General features: G+C 41.1%; 1 protein-coding gene across 2 annotated transcripts in view; it reads right to left on the minus strand.

Moving 5' to 3' along the window:
* GADL1 (glutamate decarboxylase like 1) overlaps positions 1-23,749 on the minus strand; it is a 164,831-nt gene that overhangs the window by 35,924 nt on the left and 105,158 nt on the right. For both annotated transcript variants that reach the window (XM_078072720.1, XM_036084207.2), the window contains one exon: positions 22,601-22,690. In XM_078072720.1, the coding sequence (XP_077928846.1) occupies positions 22,601-22,690 (90 nt within the window). The remainder of the gene's footprint in view (positions 1-22,600; positions 22,691-23,749) is intronic.

Here is a 23,749-nt window from a genome sequence, read left to right on the forward strand (position 1 = left end):
GGGTTTTATATGTTTATTTTTACTGCATGGGGTATTTCAGCTCCTACGCTAGCCAAGTCTTTTGTGCAAATGGAAACTGGTTAAGCTTTCTTCCTGACTTTTTTCCCAACTAGTCTCCTCAGTTTGTTACCCAAAAAAGTCTTTGAGTCTAAACCAAACTTTCTTTATTTGAACATACCAATATTTAGCTGACTATAATGATGGGGAATGGCAGGAGATTTTCAGAAGTGTGTATGGGGTCGGGGGACTGGGCAGAGGGAAGATGACTTGACTGGAGTAGCACTGGGTTGAAAAATCATATTGGAACAGTTACTCTATACTCTACCCATAATAGAGCACCCTCCTTCACATCCCAATTGGGGTCAGACCTAAGGTTAATATTTTTAAGACAGTATTAAAACTGGACAGCACACCAATATCTTGTATTTTACATCATATATAATATGGAATTTATATATGTGGATACACACACACACATATATATGTATACCTATGTAATATTGGGGAAGGCAGAGCCATGGGAAGAGAAGAGATTCTAAGAAAAGAGAGTATCTGGAACTAAGGTACACAAGAGAGAGATGACACTGAGCACAGGGCTCCTGGGTATCTGAAGGAAGCTCCAGTGTCTTGGACACTTGAGAGGTGTGGGTGCAGAAGGAAGCATAACCCGTGTCGCCAAGTGCCTTGACTGTCCTGCTTAGGAACTGGCATTTGGTAGAGAAGGTAGTGGGAAGCTCTTTACATGGTGGAACAAAATGACTCAAGGGCTGTTTCTGCGTGGCTCTCAAAAGTGTGAAGAGAAAGGCTGGATGTACGTGCAATGCTAGAAACAAGCGGATCAGTCTGAGACATCTGAGGCAGGCATCTAGGTAAGAAAAGGTAAAGACATACACTTCAAATAGCTCCCTTTTATAAGAAATAATAAGTGTTGGCGAGGATGTCATAAAAAACGAACACTCATGCACTGCTGGTGGGAATGCAAACTGGTGCAGCCCCTGTGGAAAATAGTGTGGAGGTTCCTCAGAAAGTTAAAAATGAAATTAGCATATGACCCAGGAATTCCACTCTGGGTGTTTACCCAAATAATATGAAAACACTTATAGGAAAAGATATATGCACCCCTTTGTTTACTGCATATTTACAATAACCCAGTTATGGAAGCAACCTAAGTGTCCATCCACAGATGCACAGATAAAGAAGATGTGGCTTATGCACACAATGGACTATTACTCAGCCATGAAAAGAACATCTTGCTATTTGTGATGACATGGGTGGGAATTATGCTACGTTATGGGAAATAAGTCCGACAGAGAAAGACAAATACCATACGATTTGACTTATATGTGAAATCTAAAAAACAAAACAAATAAACAAATGAAAAGCAGAAAGGGACCCATAAATACAGAGAACAAACTAGCATTTGCCAGGAAGGAGGGAGGTGGTCACAATGGGTGAGGGGGGAGTGGGAGGTACAGGGAGGAAAGGTGGGGAACAGGGAATCTAGTCAACGGTATTGTAAGAGAGCGTTATGGTGACAGATGGGAGCTACACTTGTGATGAGTTTAACATATAGAGCTGCAGAATCACTTTGTTGTAAACCTAAAACTAAAGTCACATTGTGTGCCAGCTATGGTTCAATTAAAAGGAAAAAAAAAGAAGCTGACTGGTTGATTGTTTAAACAGAGGGAAAAATACAATGTGCCAATTCCAGTTTTTTTTTTTCTTGTGATTTAAATATATTTAAGATTAAAAAAAAAATAGCTTCCCTTTCTACCGGTACTTCAAGAAAAGTTTCCTTTGGAAAGCTATATTCAAAGTTTTCGTGTGATTTTTCTGAATTGCCATTACATAGAAAAACACATGAAGCAAATGGGGGTCCTTTCCAACCTCTGACTTACATTAAAAATCTCTCTATATATCTGTCTGTATATACATGTGTGTGTATATACATTCAAATTGTATATGTGTGTATGTGTGCACAGATGTCTATGTGTGTTTATGTGTATATACATATATGATATTTAATCAGCTTTTGACCAGAAATTTTTAAATTATGTGATAAAAGTTAACATACCTATGAAATGAAGAAAAGTGCAGGTATCAGAAATGACGTAGAATGTGGCTATCTATATTTGGAAAATATAGCTTCATAAATAAGTTCAGTAATGTGAAAGAAAGTATCTTTCGCGGGGGGGGGGAGGATGGCGGAGGAGTAGGGGACCCTATTTCAACTGGTCCCTGGAATTGAGCTGGATATCTACCAGACCACTCTGAGCACCCACAAAACCAGCCTGAGATGTAAGAAGATCTGGATCTCTACAAACAGAATATCGCAGGCGGTTGGTTTTGAGGTACGAAGCGGGCAGCCGTGATCCTGCGGGCAGATATCGGAGGATAAACGGCAGCAGGAGGGTGCCTGGACCTGGGGATCCTACACCGCCGGTGAGTGACAGCCTCGCGCGCTGGGGACAGGCACAGACTCGCAGACCGGTAGCGGCAGGAAAGGACTTTAGGGCAGCCCCGGGGCAGAAACCCAGAGTGGCGGGGTCACGCCCGGGAACTGCAGCCCCCGGGATGGAAACCCAGAGCAGCGGGGTCGCGCGCGTGAACTGGGAGCGGCTGGCGGTTTTAGAAGCATAAAGGGCAGAGACGTGCCCCGACCTGGAGGCAGGACTGGGAACGCTGCGGAGGGGCGCACAACCCAGGAGGCTGCAGTTTATAGCAGCACGGACAGAAACGGAGACAGTGTGGCCTGGAGAGCTCACTGAAGAACACACTGAGGTCTCTCTGCTCTGAGGCAGAGGGTTGGAAATGGTCTCTTCTGCTCTGACTCACGGAAGAGACGCGGAAAGCCGCCAGAGAACAAAAGCCCCAAAAACTGACTCCCGCTGAGCCCATCCCCTGCCACAGGGGGGCAGGGCAACTCCGCCCAAACAGGGTTGCCTGAGTAACAGCACGGCAGGCCCCTCCCGCAGAAGACAGGCTGGGAAGACAAGAGGCCAGCAACCCTAAGGTCCCAAGAAAACAGGTGCATCTTGCTTGGGGTTCTGGTCAATAATTTGGACTCTATACATTCCCTCAAACACCCATCAACAGAATGACTAGGAGGAGGAGCCCCCAAAACAGAAAAGAATCAGATTATGACTTATGCTGCAGATTTACAAATGGATGCAGATATAACCAAGATGTCGGAGATGGAATTCAGGCTAGCAATTGTGAAGACAATGGCTAGAATGGAGAAATCAATTAATGGCAACATAGAGTCTCTAAGGGCAGAAATGAAAACTGAATTGGCAGAACTTAAAAATGCTATCAATGAGATCCCATCCAATCTAGATAATCTAACAGCTAGGGTAACTGAGGCAGAAGAATGAATAAGCGACCTGGAAGACAATATAATAGATAAAAAGGGAAAAGAGGAGGCCAGGGAAAAACAACTCAGAATCCATGAAAATAGAATCAGAGAAATAAGTGACACCATGAAGCGTTCCAATGGCAGAATAATTGGAATCCCGGAGGGAATGGAGAGAGAGAGAGGGCTAGAAGATGTATTTGAGCAAATCGTAGCTGAGAACTTCCCTAATCTGGGGAATGAAACAAACATTCGAGTCCTAGAGGCAGAGAGGACCCCTCCCAAGATCAAGGAAAACAGGCCAACACCCCGGCATGTAATAGTAAAACTTGCAAATCTTAGAACCAAGGAAACCATCTTAAGGGCAGTTAGGGGGAAGAGATTCCTTACCTACAGAGGGAGGAACATCGGAATAACGTCAAACCTATCCACAGAGACCTGGCAAGCCAGAAAGGCCTGGCAAGACATATTCAGGGTACTAAATGAGAAGAACATGCAGCCAAGAATACTTTATCTGGCAAGGCTTTCATTTAGTATGGATGGAGAGATGCAGAGCTTCCACAACCAGCAGAAACTGAAAGAATATGTGACCACTAAGCCGACCCTGCAAGAAATATTAAGGGGGGTTCTATAAAAGGAGAAAGACCCCAAGAGTGATATACAACAGAAATTTACAGGGACAATCTATAAAAACAACGTCTTCACAGGCAACATGATGACAATTAATTCATATCTTTCAATAATCACTCTCAATGTGAATGGTTTAAATGCTCCCATAAAACGGCACAGGGTTGCAGATTGGATAAAAAGACAGGACCCATCCATATGCTGCCTACAAGAGACTCATTTTGAACCTAAAGATATATCCAGACTGAAAGTGAAGGGATGGAGATCCATCTTCCATGCCAGCGGACCTCAAAAGAAAGCTGGGGTAGCAATTCTTATATCAGACAAATTAGATTTTAAACTAAAGTCTGTAATAAGAAACACAGAAGGACACTATATCATTCTTAAAGGGTCTATCCAACAAGAAGATCTAACAATTGTAAATATCTATGCCCCCAACATGGGAGCAGCCATCTACATAAGCCAACTGTTAACCAAAATAAAGAGTCATATTGATAACAATACGTTAATTGTAGGAGACCTCAATACTCCACTCTCAGCAATGGACAGATCATCTAAGCAGAAAATCAACAAGGAAACAAGAGCTTTGAATGATACATTGGACCAGATGGACCTCATAGATATTTACAGAACATTCCACCCTAAAACAACAGAATACTCATTCTTCTTGAGCGCACATGGAAATTTCTCCAGAATAGACCATATACTGGGTCACAAATCAGGTCTCAACTGATACCAAAACATTGAGATTATTCCCTGCATATTCTCAGACCACAGTGCTCGAAAACTGGAACTCAATCACAAGAAAAAATTTGGCAGAAATTCAAACACTTGGAAGCTAAAGACCACTCTGCTCAAGAATGTTTGGGTCAACCAGGAAATCAAAGAAGAACTTAAACAATTCATGGAAATCATGAGAATGAAAACACATCGGTCCAAAACCTATGGGATACTGCAAAGGCGGTCCTAAGGGGGAAATACATAGCCATCCAAGCCTCACTCAAAAAAATAGAAAAATCCCGAATTCACCAACTAACTCTACACCTTAAAGAACTAGAGAAAAAGCAACAAACAACGCCTAAGCCACGCACTAGAAGAGAAATAATTAAAATTAGAGCAGAAATCAATGAATTAGAAACCAGAAACACAGTAGATCAGATCAATGAAACTAGAAGTTGGTTCTTTGAAAGAATTAATAAGATCGATAAACCACTGGCCAGACTTATCCAGAAGAAAAGAGAGAGGACCCAAATTAATAAAATTATGAATGAAAGGGGAGAGATCATGACTAACACCAAGGAAATAGAAACAATTATTAGAAATTATTATCAACAACTATATGCCAATAAACTGAGCAATCTGGATGAAATGGAGGCCTTCCTGGAAACCTATAAGCTGCCAAGACTGAAACAGGAAGAAATTGACAACCTGAATAGGCCAATAACCAGTAACGAGATTGAAGCAGTGATCAAAAACCTCCCAAAAAACAAGAGTCCAGGGCCTGATGGATTCCCTGGGGAATTCTACCAAACATTCAAAGAAGAAATAATACCTATTCTACTGAAGCTGTTTCAAAAAATAGAAACAGAAGGAAAACTTCCAAACTCATTCTATGAGGCCAGCATTACCTTAATCCCCAAACCAGGCAAAGACCCCATCAAAAAGAAGAATTTCAGACCGATATCCCTGATGAATATGGATTCCAAAATCCTCAACAAAATCCTAGCTAATAGGATCCAACAATACATTAAAAGGATCATCCACCACGACCAAGTGGGATTTATCCCCGGGATGCAAGGGTGGTTCAACATTCGCAAATCAATCAATGTGATAGAACACATTAATAAGAGGAGGGAGAAGAACCATATGGTCTTCTCAATTGATGCAGAAAAAGCATTTAACAAAATACAACATCCTTTCCTGATTAAAACTCTACAGAGTATAGGCATAGAGGGAACATTCCTTAAGTTCATAAAATCCATTTATGAAAAACCCACAGCAAATATCATCCTCAATGGGGAAAAGCTGAGAGCCTTTCCCTTAAGATCAGTAACACGTCAAGGATGCCCACTCTCGCCACTATTGTTCAACATAATACTAGAAGTCCTAGCAACAGCAATCAGACAACAAAAAGAAATAAAAGGTACTCAAATTGGCAAAGAAGTCAAACTCTCTTTTCTCAGACGACATGATACTTTATGTGGAAAACCCAAAAGACTCCACCCCCAAATTACTAGAACTCATCCAGCAATTCAGTAATGTGGCAGGATACAAAATCAATGCACAGAAATCAGTTGCTTTCTTATACACTAACAATGCAACTGTAGAAAGAGAAATTAGAGAAACGATTCCATTTACAATAGCACCAAAAACCATAAGATACCTCGGAATAAACCTAACCAAAGAGGTAAAGGATCTATACTCTAGGAACTTCAAAACACTCATGAAAGAAATTGAAGAAGACATAAAAAGATGGAAAAATATTCCATGCTCATGGATTGGAAGAATAAACATTGTTAAAATGTCTATGCTACCCAGAGCAGTCTATACCTTCAATGCCATCCTGATCAAAATTCCAATGACATTTTTCAAAGTGCTGGAACAAACAATCCTAAAATTTGTATGGAATCAGAAAAGACCCTGAATCGCCAAGGAAATGTTGAAAAAGAAAAACAAAGCTGGGGGCATCACGTTGCCCAATTTCAAGCTATATTACAAAGCTGTGATCACCAAGACAGCATGGTACTGGCACAAAAACAGACATATAGACCAATGGAACAGAATAGAGAGCCCAGATATGGATCCTCAACTCTATGGTCAAATAATCTTTGACAAAGCAGGAAAAAACATGCAATGGAAAAAAGACAGTCTCTTCAATAAATGGTGCTGGGAAAATTGGACAGCCACATGCAGAAGAATGAAACTCGACCATTCTCTAACACCATTCACAAAGATAAACTCAAAGTGGATGAAAGACCTCAATGTGAGACAGGAATCCATCAAAATCCTAGAGGAGAACATAGGCAGTAACCTCTTTGACATCGGCCACAGCAACTTCTTTCAAGATACATCTCCAAAAGCTAGTGAAACAAAAGCAGAAATGAACTTTTGGGACTTCATCAAGATAAAAAGCTTCTGCACAGCAAAGGAAACACTCAACAAAACAAAGAGGCAACCCACAGAATGGGAGAAGATATTTGCAAATGACACTACAGATAAAGGGCTGGTATCCAAGATCTATAAAGAACTTCTCAAACTCAACACCCAAAAAACAAATAATCAAGTCAAAAAGTGGGCAGAAGATATGAAAAGACACTTCTCTGAAGAAGATATACAAATGGCTAACAGACACATGAAAAAATGTTCATCATCATTAGCCATCAGGGAAATCCAAATCAAAACCACATTGAGATACCACCTTACACCAGTTAGAATGGCAAAAATGGACAGGGAAAGAAACAACAAATGTTGGAGAGGTTGTGGAGAAAGGGGAACCCTCTTACACTGTTGGTGGGAATGCAAGTTGGTACAGCCACTTTGGAAAACAGTGTGGAGGTGCCTCAAAAATGTAAAAATAGAGCTACCCTATGACCCAGCAATTGCACTCCTATTTACCCCAAAGACACAGATGTAGTGAAAAGAAGGGCCATATGCACCGCAATGTTCATAGCAGCAATGTCCGCAATAGCCAAACTGTGGAAAGAGCCGAGATGCCCTTCAACAGATGAATGGATAAAGAAGATGTGGTCCATATATACAATGGAATATTACTCAGCCATCAGAAAAGATGAATACCCAACTTTTACATCAACATGGATGGGACTGGAGGAGATTATGCTAAGTGAAATAAGTCAAGCAGAGAAAGTCAATTATCATATGGTTTCACTTATTTGTGGAACATAAGGAATAACATGGAGGACATTAGGAGAAGGAAGGGAAAAATGGGCAGGGGGGAATTGGAGGGAGAGATGAGCCATGAGAGACTATGGACTCTGAGAAACAAACAGGGTTTTAGAGGGGAGGGGGGAGTGGGGATTGGTTAGCCCGGTGATGGGTATTAAGGAGGGCACGTACTGCATGGAGCACTGGGTGTTATATGAAAACAATGGATCGTGGATCACCACATCAAAAACCAATGATGTATTGTGTGGTGACTAACATAACATAATAAAATTAAAAAAAAAAAAGTATCTTTCCATTGATTTGGGGGGGGGCTATAAAAAGAACCAAAATTTTATAGGGTATTCCTATTAAATTAACTTTAAACCCATGAATGAGGGTAGTAGGCAAAAAAATATTTTATTCAACATTACTTTTATGATAATAGCATAGACAATTTTATTATATGAAGTATTTTACAAAGATGAAAATTTCTATTTGATATATGCATTTACATTTTATATTTATATTTAATATATTCATATTTGTCTTTAATAAAATAATTTGTAAAGCCATCTTATATTTAAAATTCATACCAAAAAATAAATAAAAAATAAGCAGCTTAAAGAAATTCTCAGAATTTAGTTCTCTTAAATAATAACTGAGGACATAAAGGGGGTAACCTCTTAATAGAGTTATAGATGAGATTTGAGATCCAAGGCATTTTCTTTGTTCAAACTAGAAGAAGATACACAGTAGAAACTAGTTGCCAAGACATGGTCTGATAGATTCTGGTGTTTAGAGTACAACAGAAATCATAACTCAGTTTTGTAACATTTCTGTTAGATTACACTTATAATGTATAAGTGTAAGAAAAATAACACCAAAGGACCACAGCATTGTAAACTAAAGACCAGGCAGAGATTCCATTTTAGTCATTTTTTAAATCTTTCCTATTCTCTTTCATAAAAACCTGTCTCTAATTATCATTTTTCTAAGCCCCTTGATCAACATGTTAATTCAGGAAACAAAAAGGAAGCACCCTGAGCACACAGATGAGTGTTGGGCACATAGTAGGTGCTCCATATACATTTTTGATAGAAGGAGCAGATTCAAATGAGAATTCTACTCCCTGATTTTCATTTCACACTCCAGCTTTGTTAACTTACATGGACGACATGATTAGGACCCAATTCTCCAACTACTATATTCTGGTCCACCTTCGTATGCCACCTGGCCATCAGCTCCCCCGGGGTGGTAGATGGAAAGACAGTCTCCATTCTGAGTTAGGCAGGTGATAGGACAGTCCACTGAAGTCAGCTCTGCTGTTGTACCTCCAGCATTTGAATTATCCCTTCCCGCCCCACCCCGCCTGAAACAGTGGGGTGCTATCATTTCTATGACATCCTACAGAGGGAGACACTTTCATAAGAAGCAGAGCATGAGTCAAAGATAAACAGTAGGAAAAGTCGAAATGAAAACCAAGAGAGGTTTCGCCATCTGAAGTCAGACCTGTAAATGCTGACTTTAATTTTTTTTTCTACATTCTGAATTAATGATGATTTGACCAACAGAACACAACCAGACAGGAACTTAGAACACCAGCTCTGCTAAACTTACACAGACACAGAGGAGCTGGCCTCCTCCAGAACAAAATTAGAAGAGCAATTAAAATGTTCATCTTCCCTAAAACGTCTTCTTTAACAAGCTGCCCTCATCCTGAGAAAACCCCACACAGATCACCACTCACGAGATGTGATGGCTCTCCATCCCTCCTGCACATCAGAAGTCAGATAAGAAAGACGATTCCAGGGCACCTGGGTGGCTCAGTCAGTTAAACGTCTGCCTTCTGCTCGGGTCATGATCCCAGGGTCTTGGGATCGAGTCCCGCATCAAGCTCCTTGCTCAGTGGGGAGTCTGCTTCTCCCTCTGCCTGCCCTTCCCCCTGCTTGTGTGTGCTCTCTCTCATGTGTGCATGCAAAAATTTAAAAAATCTTAAAAAAAAAAAAAAAAAAAGATGATCCCAGGACATCACTCTGGACAACCCCAATCACACTCTCAGGAAACGCAGTATTTAAAAAACCTTCTACGGGCGCCCTGATGGGCAAAGAAAGTAAGAACAACTATGTCTCTAGAAACCCACTGTAAGTGTGGAAGTAAGTCACCTAAATGGGTGACACATTAGTTCACGCCTTTATTCACTGATCCAGTCATTCAGCAAACATTTATTTGCATCTACCATGTGATAGTAGCAATGTGAGAAGATGCAAAGAAGTAAGAATATTAACAATCCCCCCCCCCACACACAACCCAGCTTAATGAACATTCGGTAGAGTACCAAGGCTATCTTGATGGGTGTGCAACCTGTGCAGCTGCATGGGGCCCTGAGCTTAGAAGAGCCTCACGCTTGGCTTTATATTCTGCCATCTCCACCTTGAAATTCTTGATAATTTTTGAACAAGGGTATTATCATTTTTATTTTGTACTGGGCTGTTGACCAGCCAGGCCTGGGATATCGAAGCTCAAATATGGCTGAACCCAGTGGGACACACTGTCCCACTTTCTGCTTCTCCCTGTCCACCAACAGCATCATTAACACAAGTGAGGGAATCTTAGTTGATAATGGGGGGTTTCAATGCATCATCCCTGTGCTAAAATTCACCAGCTATTTCTTTCCTTCTTATCACCTGCTCCTCTCTTCCCAAGTTTGCCACCATCTTTTACACCCTCCAAAAGGTTGCTATCTTATAGTAAAGGCCAAGACAGGGTAGCAAAGGTGTCATAGGAGTATTTGGGAAGGGTTCTCATACTCAAGTTCAGGAAATGCTTCCTGGGCAAGCTGAGGGGCTGACAGCCTAATTTTAAGATGGGTTCGTACACAAAAATTCCCTATATCCTAGGTCGAAAGCTAGAAGTGGTCTAGAGAAGACAAGATAACAGCCATATTCCTTCAAAGGAGGAAACAAGCACATACCTCTCGAGCTTCTGGAAGGAGACTGAGCAAGAGGTAAGCCACAGAGGGGGAAGGACATAGGAGCAAGACACCAGAGACAGAGGGAACAGTGTGAGAAAATGCAAGATCAGAATACTAAGGTTCATGTCCATTATCAAACACGGAGTCCCGGGGCTGGCTTCAAGGGGTCACACAGGGCCCCACACTTGAGAAGGGCCTCATACTTGGTTTAATGTTCTACTGTCACTGTCTTGAAATTTTTGATAATTTCTGAACAAAGGGGCCCCGTATTTCCATTTTGCACCGGGTTCTGCAAATGATGTAGCCAGTCCTACTCAGCACTATGCAGAATGGCTTGCCCACACGCTCTCATTTAATCCATGCAAATCCATAATATATCATTTTAGTGTGATTTTTCGAAAGCAGGGTGCATGAGGAGGATGAGCAGGAGACAGAACAAGAAAGTTGAAATAAACTGGACCACCGCAGTCCCTGAATGATTATGGACTCTTTCCCTTTGGGACAAAGAAAACATGAAGAAGTGACATGATGATCAGGGTTGTATTTTAGAACGTTTATTATTGTAACAGCATATATGGGAATTTGGAGAGGGGCAAACAGAAAGCCATCAAGAAGACATTTGAAGTTCATACTTCAAACGTGGGGTAACAGGATTAATAACGAAAATCAATGTTTAACAAGCACTTACTCTGTGCCAGACACTGCACCTGGATTATACCATCCAATCCCTATCAAAATCCTTGAAGGGAGATATTTTTATTATCCCCATGCCTTTGATGAGAAAGAAGAGGCAAGGGGACAAGGGACTTTCAGTAACTTGTCCATGGTCACACAGCCAATGAGCAGCAAAGGTTATTATTAATTTAGCTCCAGATCTAGTGATGTAAGCACCAATAAAAATCCTAACAAAGATGTCTTTTTAACTTAAAAAAAAAGTTCTGACATACATTTGAAAAAAATTTAAAATATAGTATTAAAGAATGCCGTTTTAAACAAGATTCAAAAGGGGGGCGTTTCAGCAACTTTGGGAGCCCATTATGAAGCAATGCCTCTTAAAACCTTTGTTCCTGGCTCAAAAACAGAAACACAGGTCAATACAACAGATTGGGAAATCCAGAAGTAGAAGAAAGTGTTTTTAAAAATGTAACACATGACAACATGAGCTTTCTATAATAAAAAGTGGTAAGAAGAATTACTTAATAAATCAAACTGGAAGAACTATATAATTTGGGGAACTGTCCAGGTTAGAGTCATAGTTTACACTGTATACAAAAATAACCTCCACCTGGATTAAGGAGTTAAATACAAAAAAGAAATTGAATGACAGAAAAACCAGCAGGAGATGGAATAGAATATTTATCAGATTTGTGAAAGACAGTAACTTTAGCTTTGAAGCAGTGGAATAAATCAAGAAGGAAAAGACTGACAGATTTGAATACATAAAAAATTTAAAACTTCTGTACAATGAAAAAAACAGCAAGACTAAAATAAAAAGGACATTATACCGAAGACAATATTTGCATTTTATCTGACAAAAAGGGCCTTAAAACTCAAACTATATATACCCTCATTCAAATTCATAAGGAAAACATCAGACCTCAAAATATAAATATGGAAAATATGGGGAAAAAATAATGAATACACAGAGAAGCAGAATCAGTAAAGAAAAAAAAATACATTGTTCAGCCCACCAACAATTAATACAATAAAAGGTAAAGCAAACTTAAGATATGATGTTTCACCTTCTCTGAATAGCATTTCCCTCCACCCTGGCAACACCCAGTGTTGCCCCAGTTAGCTGGAAGCTTATGAACTCATTCCTCACTGGTGGCACTGTAAATGGTTACAACCTTCTTAAAAATCAGTATCACAGGGGCGCCTGGGTGGCTCAGTTGGTTAAGCGACTGCCTTCGGCTCAGGTCATGATCCTGGAGTCCCGGGATCGAGTCCCACATCGGGCTCCCTGCTCGGCTGGGGGTCTGCTTCTCCCTCTGACCCTCCCCCCTCTCATGTGCTCTCTCTCTCTCAAATAAATAAATAAAATCTTTAAAAAAAAAAAAAAAAAAAAATCAGTATCACAACACACCGCCAGAGTCAGGCTGAAAACCAGTGATTTTCATCATCAGCAATGACATACTGAGCACTCTGTCTTCTGATATAATAAAAGCAAGAGCCAGTGTGAGCATGGACACATTCATCCATTACCATTCACAATGGCAAAACACTGTAAGCATCCTGAATGCCCCAAACGATGGGAATGGTTTTATAAACTGTGACACAGGGTGTTACCCAGGGTCAGACCCTTTAAGCTTTTCTTCTCAGAAGTTTTTAGTCCAGAGGGATGGAGAAAGAGACAGGAAGTCACGTGAGGAGAAACGATGCTAAACGAAAATCATAAAATGATTTCCTTCAAGGTTGTCAGAGCCTAGACGTGTTTATTGATTGAGGGCAGCAATATCTGACAGAAAAAGAAAGAATGCAAATCTAAGAAAGAGGGAGAGTGAGGAGGGAGGGGTGGGGGTAGAAGAGAAGGGAAGCAGAGGGGTAGAGAGATTGACCATTGGATGAAGTCCCGGATGGGAGACCCAAAGGTAAACATGGAAGAGTTTGCTGTGGAAATAGGAACTCCTTCCTCTGGAGTAAAGAGGAAGAAAAACGAGCAGAAACGCATTTGAAGTGAAGACAAGGATCGATTTGATCCCTTGAGAATTTCTTACTCAGGTGAGCCTTTCCGGGTCTGGCAGAATCCAGTAGCCCGGACACCAGAGAGGCTGAAATTCTAGCCCATGTTGCAACAGCATTTCTTAGGTTAGCGTTCACTATGGCACTTCCCAGCTCAGAATGGAAAAATGAGCAAAAGTGCCACTAGGGGGCAGGTTTGGTTCTGGCAAACGGACTTAAAGATGTTTTGCAAAAAAAAAAAAAAAAATTTTTTTCTTTCAGCTCAGGGTCCACTCTTTGTTTTGCAACAATAAATACTGCATCGAGTCCAGGGCAATTTCCTTAATGGTTGTGTTGTGGGTATGAATTTTGCTCCATAAACTCAGGTGTGCATGAAATGTCACAGTACTTTATATCCTTTGAATAAAATTAAATCCAACCTCAAGCCAGGGTCCTACCAGGCCAGATTGAAAGTCAATCTCTGCCATTATTACAGCTCCCACAGTCCCCCCGGGGTCCCGCAGAGGTTCAGTGCTAGCGTTTAGGTGACTGGTCCAGTATGTGAAATGCTTACAATCTGAACCAACTTGATCCCTTGATCCGTGGAGGCCGTGCCATGTCCTTACATGTTAGAAATGAGCAGACATTCCCACATCTGGAACACACACACACACACACCTACCTCCTTAGGATGTTCACGGAAGGGAGCGGGGAGTCATCCCTATCTGGGGAACTCTTACCCTAGCACCCCTCCTTCAGCCGCTTGCTCTCCTGGGCCTGCCTCTCTGCTTCCTCTCTAGGTCTCTTCACTAGCCACTGGAGGCTTTCAGAGAACCTAGGAAGACAGGTGTCCTCAGGGCTCCACAAATCTCAAGACAGGCGTGGAGCTCAGAGGCCCCATCTAGTTCTCAGGATGCGGAACAGAGAAGATGCAAGAACAGAATTTACCCATCTATCCTAAGTGTGCTGCCACATTTGCCTCAGGATTACCATCCTGAAAACCCTCTTGTTTACAAGTCTGACAGCATGTGACCGTGAGATTTCTTCTTCTGGGAGAGGACACAGAACTTGGGCATCCCTCTTAGTTCATGGCAGGCCGAGGACTGACCATCACACTAGTGGCCGTGAAAGAACAAAGAGCAAGAAGGGACATGGCCTTACTCCAAGGAGCTTCCAGTGACATGCACAGAAACAGGTAGTTAAGGCCTGATGAATGCAGGTAAGAGTTGCAGACTAAAAGCCAGAAGGCCAGATCCCACTGACAGATGTACATTGCAAATTTTTTTAAACATTTGCCAACATGCAAAACATCCAAAGCAAAGGACAGTTCATGTAAGGATCTGTGTATCTATCATCTCTCGAACAGTAAGACGTGGGACAGAGCTCTGCGTTCCTGCCGGGCAGTCATCCTTAGAAGCTGAGTAAAGTCTCCTCCCTTTAGCTGAGGCCGTGGCTCTCTGCTCTGTCACACCATTCCCGGTCGTATTATGGCCAGTCTACCTCCCTAACTTAGGCTACTTGTCTAGCTTCTATGGGTGCTTCAGTTTGTCACCTCTGACCCAGTACATGAAATAAAATTATACTCAGGACCCAATAATGTGTTCTGGACTGATTAAGACTAAGCTTCTGCCTTTCCTCAATGTGCACCCTGATGTATTCAGAAATACAGAATTATTTCAGAGGGCCTTAGGATTTGAGCAGAGACTAAAGAAACTGGCATATTTCAGCTACTGACTTGGTTCGTATGCAATTGCTATAGACAAGGCCAGTGCTCCTCCTGGTATACAAAGGAATATACCCGTGCTTCTGTGCTGAACAGGAAACCCGAGGTACAAAAAGATGTTTGTTGAAATGCAGCTTTTAACTTCTTTGTTTGGCTTCAGTTCCCATCACTGCTATCAAGAGTGCCCAGTGCATTGGCCAGACCCAAGAAGCAAGTGTACACGGGTATGAGCAGGCGCAAGAAGCCCCACACACACCCATTCCTCTTTCAGAACCCGTCTCGTCCTGACCTCAAGCCCATGAGTTCAGCCTCAGCCTGTAAAGACACCCAGCTTCATCTTGCTCAACTTTAATTTTCAACAGATAGGCCAAACTCCGAGCTTCTTCCACGGTAAATGAGAAGGGTCCATGAGAAGAAGAGTAAATGAGAAGAAACAAGGCAGGGGGTGGGGCTCGTAAACTTAGGAGAGAAAACTAAAAAGAAAGAAAAAATAATTTTTTAATAAGGACATCTGTACTTGTCTGGCTTTCCTGGGGAGTTTAAGTCACTAGCTTTGAAAATTCCTCTGTATGCATCTGAAAATAATGCTTAAAGCCCCAAAGACCAAAAAAGCAATAAAAGTAAATAAATTAATAAAAACAACAATCTAAAAAATGCGTTCTGTGTGTTGAATGATGTTATTGAACACAAAGGAGAGCTCACTGGGAACTCACCCATTGCACATGCATATCCAATAAGAATGTTGTTAGGATCTTTTGCTAGTTGAAACTGTATAAATACGATGGAGTCTAGCTATCTAGAAAGACTATGACTTAAACTAGGGAAGAACAATGAGCCTAAACCCATGAAACATTCAGAGTATCCCATGTCCTTTAGCAGAAGGGACACGCTAGCTTCCCCAGCTGATTTCTTTCTCTCTTTTTTTAAGTTTTATCTATTTATTTGAGAGAGAAAGAGAGAGCTCGCAGGAACAAAGGGAAGAGGGAGAGGGAGAAGCAGGCTTCCCGCTGAGCAGGGAGCCTGATGCAGGACTCGAACCCAGGATGCAGGGATCATGATCTGAGCCGAAGGCAAACTGCTTAACCCACTGAGCCACCCCGGTGCCCCCCCGCAGCTGATTTCTGAAGAAGGTCATGCTTACACGGGATGCACCCAAGTGGCTCCTTTGACCCTGAGCTACAGAATGACACAAGCAAGAACAAACTGACTACAACTAGTAGGATATCTGACAAATTGTAGATAAAACAGCTCTACCTAAAAGGATACTTAAAAGGACAGCATTTCATCTCAGTCTTAATGGTTTGGGGAAAGAATATACAGTATCTACAAGACCTAGGAAATTCACTAGTTAAGCGTTTTCAAAATCTACATCCCAGCCACTATCAGAACAAGAGTCTCTCAAGTCACATTCAGAAATACTTCATGTAAAGGGCATGTCTATATTAGATTCTCCTTAAATATATATTTTAAAGAAAGCACAGCTTTAAAATGAGTTCCATCCACAAGGAAACAAGATTTTTGACAAATATATTATAAATGCTGTATCACATTGTTAAAAGAGAGACTCATTCTTGAAAATTAAAAACAAAACAAAACACTGTTGCATCATTAAAGAAAGGGCTGTTTTTAGTTCGTAATCCAAAAATGAGTGATTGGTTATACCAATGTCACAGATGGTGATGGAAAGAAAATTAGAATCAGAATTCTCAAAAATATACAGACGCTCTCAAAATGTGTATGAACTCTTATGCACATACATGAACACATGTGCAGGAAATAAATGGAGCAGAGCAGGGGGGGCACTGAAGCCCCGCCCGCACCCCCAGGAAGTAGCCTTTTGGGTATCTTTCCCAAGAGCCTTCCAAGGAAGCCCATCACCCCACCGAGATTATGCAGTCTCATCTTCAAATGCTGTTAATCAGAAACCTGCCAGGGAGAATGGTAAATTCCCTCTAAAGATATCTGGAATAGCATATCAAGCTATATCACCAAATAAGCAATAAAACAACGCACCCATCAAGTAGGTTCTAAAAGATTTATTTCTCTTCTATTGTTGAGGAGAAAGGAGTCTGTAATAAATGACTAACATTAGTCACAAATCTGCAGGTCAGCAAACAACCACAACCAAAAAAGGCTGAAAATGACCACACATGAGTACAAAAAGACAACTTGTTAATTACTTTTAAGAATGTAAATTCGGTTGGCGTGATGCAGAATTATTTATGAAATGTTGACTGAAGAGGAAATCTGCATCAGAACACTGAGTAATGATGAGACAAAGCAAACCAATGTAATTTTCAAGTACATTCTCTGGGTCTTACACTTCCTGGTTTATCTCTGCAGAATCTCCCTCATTCCCTCACCCTCCATTTCTAATCACTGGTGTGAGGCTTCTGAAGAAACACATGGACAGAAACTTATTTGGGGCAGTCTCTTTAGAGAGGAAAACATAACTCTACCACGATGCTGGAAACTCCCGGGGAGCCCTGGAAATCCTGTTGAAGATCTCAACATAGACCACCAGCGGTATTGCTTCTGAATCTAAAATCAGTGCAGATAGTGTGGGTGTTTTCATAAGCAGAGAGAAAGAGAGTGAAGGGAAGACAAATTATATGCTACATCTGGGAACAAGTCATGAGAAAAAACAGTTTGTGAACTCATTGATTGAAATATGGTATAATCATGATCTCTAAACAAGACAGTCCCCTGGGGTGTAAGAAGAAGAGATTAGAACATCTCTAAATAATTCAAAATTTAAAATTCATGCTTAAAAGTGATTATGTGCATTTTTAAATGTACATATTATATTTAAAAGTAATACATGTAGGTAATTTCAAAACAATAAACACATATTGGGGTGAATGCTCAATTTATTTTATTATTTTATTTTTTTTAACTGTTAGCAGATTGTGGGCAATATCTGGATAGCCTTTGCGTAGGTAAGCACTCAAGGAACCAATGGTTTCATGAGGTCAATTACTCTATACTTCGGTTTATTATTATTATCATTGTTATTATTACTGTTTTCACGAAGGCAATATATGTTAATTGTAGAAAATGAAGACACTACAGAAGGATACTAAAGAAAGGAAACATCACCTATAACTCTATCTCTAAAATATTTTGGTGCCTGTTGTCTGCCCCTTATCTAACCATATAAGCAATAGTTTGTATGTATGTAAGTATCTGTGCACATATAAACACATGATTTTTCAGAATTGGTATTATACTATAGTGGCTGTTTGTATAACTCATTTTTTTCAATTAATAATAAATTATGAATATGCTATTTTGGAACAGAATTTTAATTGTCTATGCACTAGAAATTTGCATATAAATTATGTACTAAAATTTAACCAATTCCCTATAGTTGAATACTTAGATTCTTTTCAATGTCTTGCTATTCTAATACTTGACGATTGGACATGGAGGCCCTTGGATGCCAAGCAGAATGGACTCGATTTTATTCTGTGGACCAGTCACCCTCCAGGGAATGGTACTACACCCCTAGGGAATATTTTGGAACTCTGGGCAGATGTTTTAATTTTCAGGATGTGCGAGGATTGCTACTGGCGTTTAGTGGGGACCAGAGATGTCACCTGCCCTGCAATGTGTAGAGCAGTCCTGAGCAATTAAGCCTTGTCCCCTGTCTTGCCCAACTTTCAAATGTCTTACTGGAAATGTATGAGGTGAGAAGCCTGATTTACCATATCCAAGCCCAAATTCTAACCCCGTTTTACATACACATGCAAAATATTCTGTAGCCATTTTTAACAAACACTAAGTTTTCTACTACCGTGTAAATCAAAGAGAAAAAAAAAAGTTTCCTTCAAAGCTTTACCAAGAGTTGTGCGCCATTTTTGAAAATGATATGGCTAATACCACTCTGCGCCTGTTATTTGCAACAGCAACATCACCTACTTACAAAAGTCTGCGTCTATAGGTGGCTTACGCTCCCTGTGATTCTAAGAGCATGTGTGAGAATCTTACCCCTTACTTCCTCCTGTCTTCCAGTGCTGTCATGCCCACGCATGTTGTAGAGAAATACGTATCTGTATGACAAAGATCAGTTCTCCTTCATGTTATACGCAAGGACTTGTATTGCCTTTTACAAAGTTAGGTGGAGGTAGGTCACATTTCTTATTGGTCTCATTTGAGAGTAAAGGAACATCAACAATATGTTTTATAAACAGTGGTCATTGGGTATAGGGGGTTGAAAACTGCTACTAGAAAGAGCAGGAAGCCATCAGAGGGCTTCCCCAGGAGAGCAACGTGAGGAAGCCGAGCTGGCGGTAGGGAAATTCAGAGAGCAAAGAAAACAAATGGGACAATAGAGATGACACGAGGCAAAGAGACCAGAAAAGAGGCAAATGCAATCTAGGCAGGGAAGGAACACAGACCTAGAATATCGCGATGCCTGCGAGCATCAGAAGGAAGAGCATTTTACGGAGGCCATTTTAAAAAGAGAAGTGACTGGAACTCAGTGATCAAATGTAGTGTCACGGAGTGACTACAGAGGGGCTGTGTTCGCAAAAGTAGTCTCACACACGTGCACACACACTCGCCAGCGCACACGCAGGCACACACTTACATTCTCTGAAACTCTGCGTTCATTACCAAGTAATCCCTCTCCCTTCCGGCTGCCAAAGGGAAGGCTTATCACGCCACTGATCCTGCCATCTGACAGCCCAACCTGACGCTAGCCTGAACTGGAGGGGCAAAGCTTTATTTGGTTTATTTATTTGTTTGTGATTCTCCATCCAAGATAAACCCCGAAAGAAATTTTAAGTGTGTTTCAAATACATTCTGTATTATAAATCATATACTTGCATTCCCATACTACAGTAGGCAGAAAACCACAAGGATCAGCTATATATATATATATGTCTCCACACACCTTCCTTCCTTGTCAAATCAATGCACACACACCCACACAAAGAGAAACAATAAAAAGGAAACTAAGAATCTGTGAACCGATGATTATGTGTCAGCAGCATACATGCTTACTAATCAGAAGCGACCCTAACAATTAAAATAGTATGACATTAGACGGGGCAAGAAAACCATGGTTCTAAATGGCAATGAAACATTCCAAAATGAAGGAACAGAGAGAGAATCATGGATATTAACCATAAGATAATCAGTGCTAGAAAATACTGGGGATAGAAGAGAATGTCCCGATTCATAATCAATTTCTAGTTGAGATTAAAATTGTATTATCTGCTTAATTATCTGATTTTAGGATGTGTATCTTTCCTCAATTTCAAACTTTTTTGAGAATGGATAATATAACTATTTTTTTAAATAAAGGAAGAGTGAGTCAAGAAGATGCCCAGATATAATGGGACTATTTAGTTTTCCTGATCCATGTCCACGCAACAGTACTGAGTCAGTAAAACATGAATAACACATTCTTGATTGCTTTTCTTAACAATGGAAAAGTGAGAAGAATGGCAACCAGATCTTTCTCAATCTGAGCAATTATTCCCCCACGTCACCAAAAAAAAAAAAAAAAAGAAAGAAAGAAAGAAGGAAAGAAAATGTCAGTTGTATTCCATCAAAGTACACAATGTCCCTAGAAGCCTCACTATTAAATTTTCACATTGTCCTTTTTTTTTTTCTTTTATGGGTTACTTACCATCTGAAATGCATTCTTTAGCACTGTTCTATTTGCTTTGTGTGACAAAAATGCAAGACAAAGCCCAAGGATTCTGTTAAGGGCCTGAAATGGGTAACGAAGGGTTTTTCTAGGCAAAGGAATGGATACCAACATCCCTCTCTCCGCCCCTCTGCTGCGGGATCTCAGGTTTGACAAGGGGTAGAATAGATATATACTGGGTATATATTATGCCACAGTTTAGGAGGCTTAATGAGCCATGAAGAAACAGAAAATGACTTGAAGCTAAGAGGAGATGCTGCAGGTGAGATTATAACTGGTTATGGCTTAAAGGCCATGGTCTTCCCTCTTCCTCTTAATTAGCCACAAATTCCAAGCCCCTTGTCATGAAAGACAAAGACCCCGTGACTGCCCCTTTGCACCCATGTGATCTTTGAATCACACCTTCTTCTCTTAAGTCTAGGTCATCATGCTGTGATTCCTCCTGGAATCTACTTCTCTACAACTGTCCCCTAACTGGCTTGTCCTGATTGTTCAAGACTTAGCTCTAATGTGTCACACAGGGAGGTAGATAACCTTTCTCTCTGTAATCAGTGCAAACAAGGTTCATCTCCATCAGGGCCCTTACTAATTACCTTGTGATCCTCCCCTTACTCATGTGTCTCCTGACTTATGAGCTTCTTAAGGGCAGGGGCCAAGTCTTGTTGATGTCCGTATCTCTAGTGCACAGCACAGTGAGTCCTCAGTGAAGGTTTGTTGTTTGCCTGACTGGGAAGTAGAGTACGGCTATTGCCTATAAAATCTATTAATGGTACCACCAATTTTCCCACAGAGGATAGGGAGAGGTCTGCAAGTCAGAGCTTGTACTAACCAGGGCCATGGAGGTAGCTGAGCTTGAGAGGGAAGATGCTAGGGGAAGAGCATGACCCAACTCTGATGGTTCTGACTCATTGTGAATTCCCACTCTCCATGTCACGGCCACACAATCCTCAGGGCAAACTCCCACTGGTTTGCTTCAATATCCATGATGTCCACGCAGCAGGGGCATGGGAGCAAATGGTGTTGGCTCATGAGACTTCACAGTTCTTGGAAATCTGGTTTAGAGGCAGGGATTTAGCCGGCAGGACCATGCTAGGAGAGGTGCAGGGAAGACACAAGGAGTCCCTAGAGCCTGGGGCTTCTCCTCACTTGCGACTGTTAGCCCTCACCAGCCATGTGTGAAGAGACTTTCAAGCCCATTTGGTTCGATGATCAGTTGAAACCCACTGCTGGCATCTCTTTTCTTGTTTTTATCACATAAGCCCCCTGGGCAGAAGATGCTTTTGTTGGTGGAAAGCACAGAAGGGCTCACACTCACAAAGGGTACCAGATTTAGACTTTTAATGTTATCTCCAAGTGAGGTGATGCAAGCAGTCCCAGACACACACTGGTGGAGTTGAAAAAAAGGAGCCATTCATCATGGAACTTTAACCTTGTGTCCTCTCATCAGATCGTACTTTCTGAAGTACACTGGGAATGAGAACATCTACTGCATCCTATAGCTATCTTGCAAACAGCACCATTATTTGGAATTCATATGTGGATCAAGTAAGTTACGTTGTTTAAACATAAACAGTGCTGGCAATGGTTTGGCCTTTCAGTACACTAGGAGCCACTTCTCTCGATCTTTGAGAGGTCTTACAAGTACAGAATTATTCATAGGATCAATAGACAATGGGAACAGTATTATTTCATCAAAATGAAAAACGCAGTTTACTTATTACTTACCAAATTAAGTTTTGCCCAGAATTCAGGTCCTTCTTCCATCTCTCTAAGGCTCGGTGGAATGTACCAAAAGCAAATATTGGCATATTCAGGCTGAAGATTAAAAAAAATTTGAGAGGTGTTTTGTTAACCTATGATTAATCTTAGAATGTAATTAAGCTCTTAGCTGCTTTCTTTAGTTGTCACATGTGTATTACGTTGATAACAAATCAGAATCTGATAGAGTTAGACATTCATTCTCCTATCAATAACAGCCGATTGGGAAATTTTCTTCTCAGTTGGGTGCACCTAGAAGGTGCTCTTTCCTCCAGATAAGGGATGAACACAAGATTGGGAATAAACAAAATAAAGTTTGAAGCTGCCTCAACCAAGCTCGGACCATTAGTTAGCACCTGCTACACATACGTCCAGAGATGCCCTCGTTCCTCTCTCTTCAACCCTGATCCGTAACTTATTTCTTACACCACCATATCTTTCCAATAATTCCCTGCCTACTTAAGGTAGCCAAAGGTGCCTTCCATTTCCAGCTATACCTGACAAATGGAAAGTCCCCGTTATCTATGAGTTGATAACACACACCATACTGTACTCTTGGCCAGGCTATGGTGCTGAAAGTCCAACCCGAGGGTTATAGGCAACATGCCTTAAGGCAAGAGCAGTATACAAGACTTAACCAGCCCTGCTATGACCCCAGCCAATACTGTTTTGGGAAAAAGAACATCACCTCGACTCTTGGTTCTCACGTCTCAGCAGCAGTCTCAAGTATCGGTAAGGTTGTGAATCAGCTAGGGCGCTTGTTCAAAACAGATTCTCAGACCCTGTGCTCAGAATGCCCAGAGTCTGATATAGTCTGCCATAGAAAAGGCTGGAGAACTGGCATTTTATGAAGTATCTCAGGTGATTCTGAAATAAGTAGTGCATGGTGTACTTTTGAAAAACTCTGATCTAAAGTGGCCATAGCCCAATCATCATCTCCAGTAATCTGTTTTGGTTAAACATGGGATAAACCTTCCAGAACAGGCTTTAGTCTAGCTATTGTCACACAGACAAAATTTTCTCCACTACACACTTGTCATAGACAATCACAGGACTTGTATTCAGTGACCAGGTGACTTGGGAAATTATGATGGGGGCTTACAAGTTAGATACACA

Source organism: Halichoerus grypus, chromosome 1, assembly GCF_964656455.1.
Source record: "Halichoerus grypus chromosome 1, mHalGry1.hap1.1, whole genome shotgun sequence".
NCBI lineage: Eukaryota > Metazoa > Chordata > Mammalia > Carnivora > Phocidae > Halichoerus > Halichoerus grypus.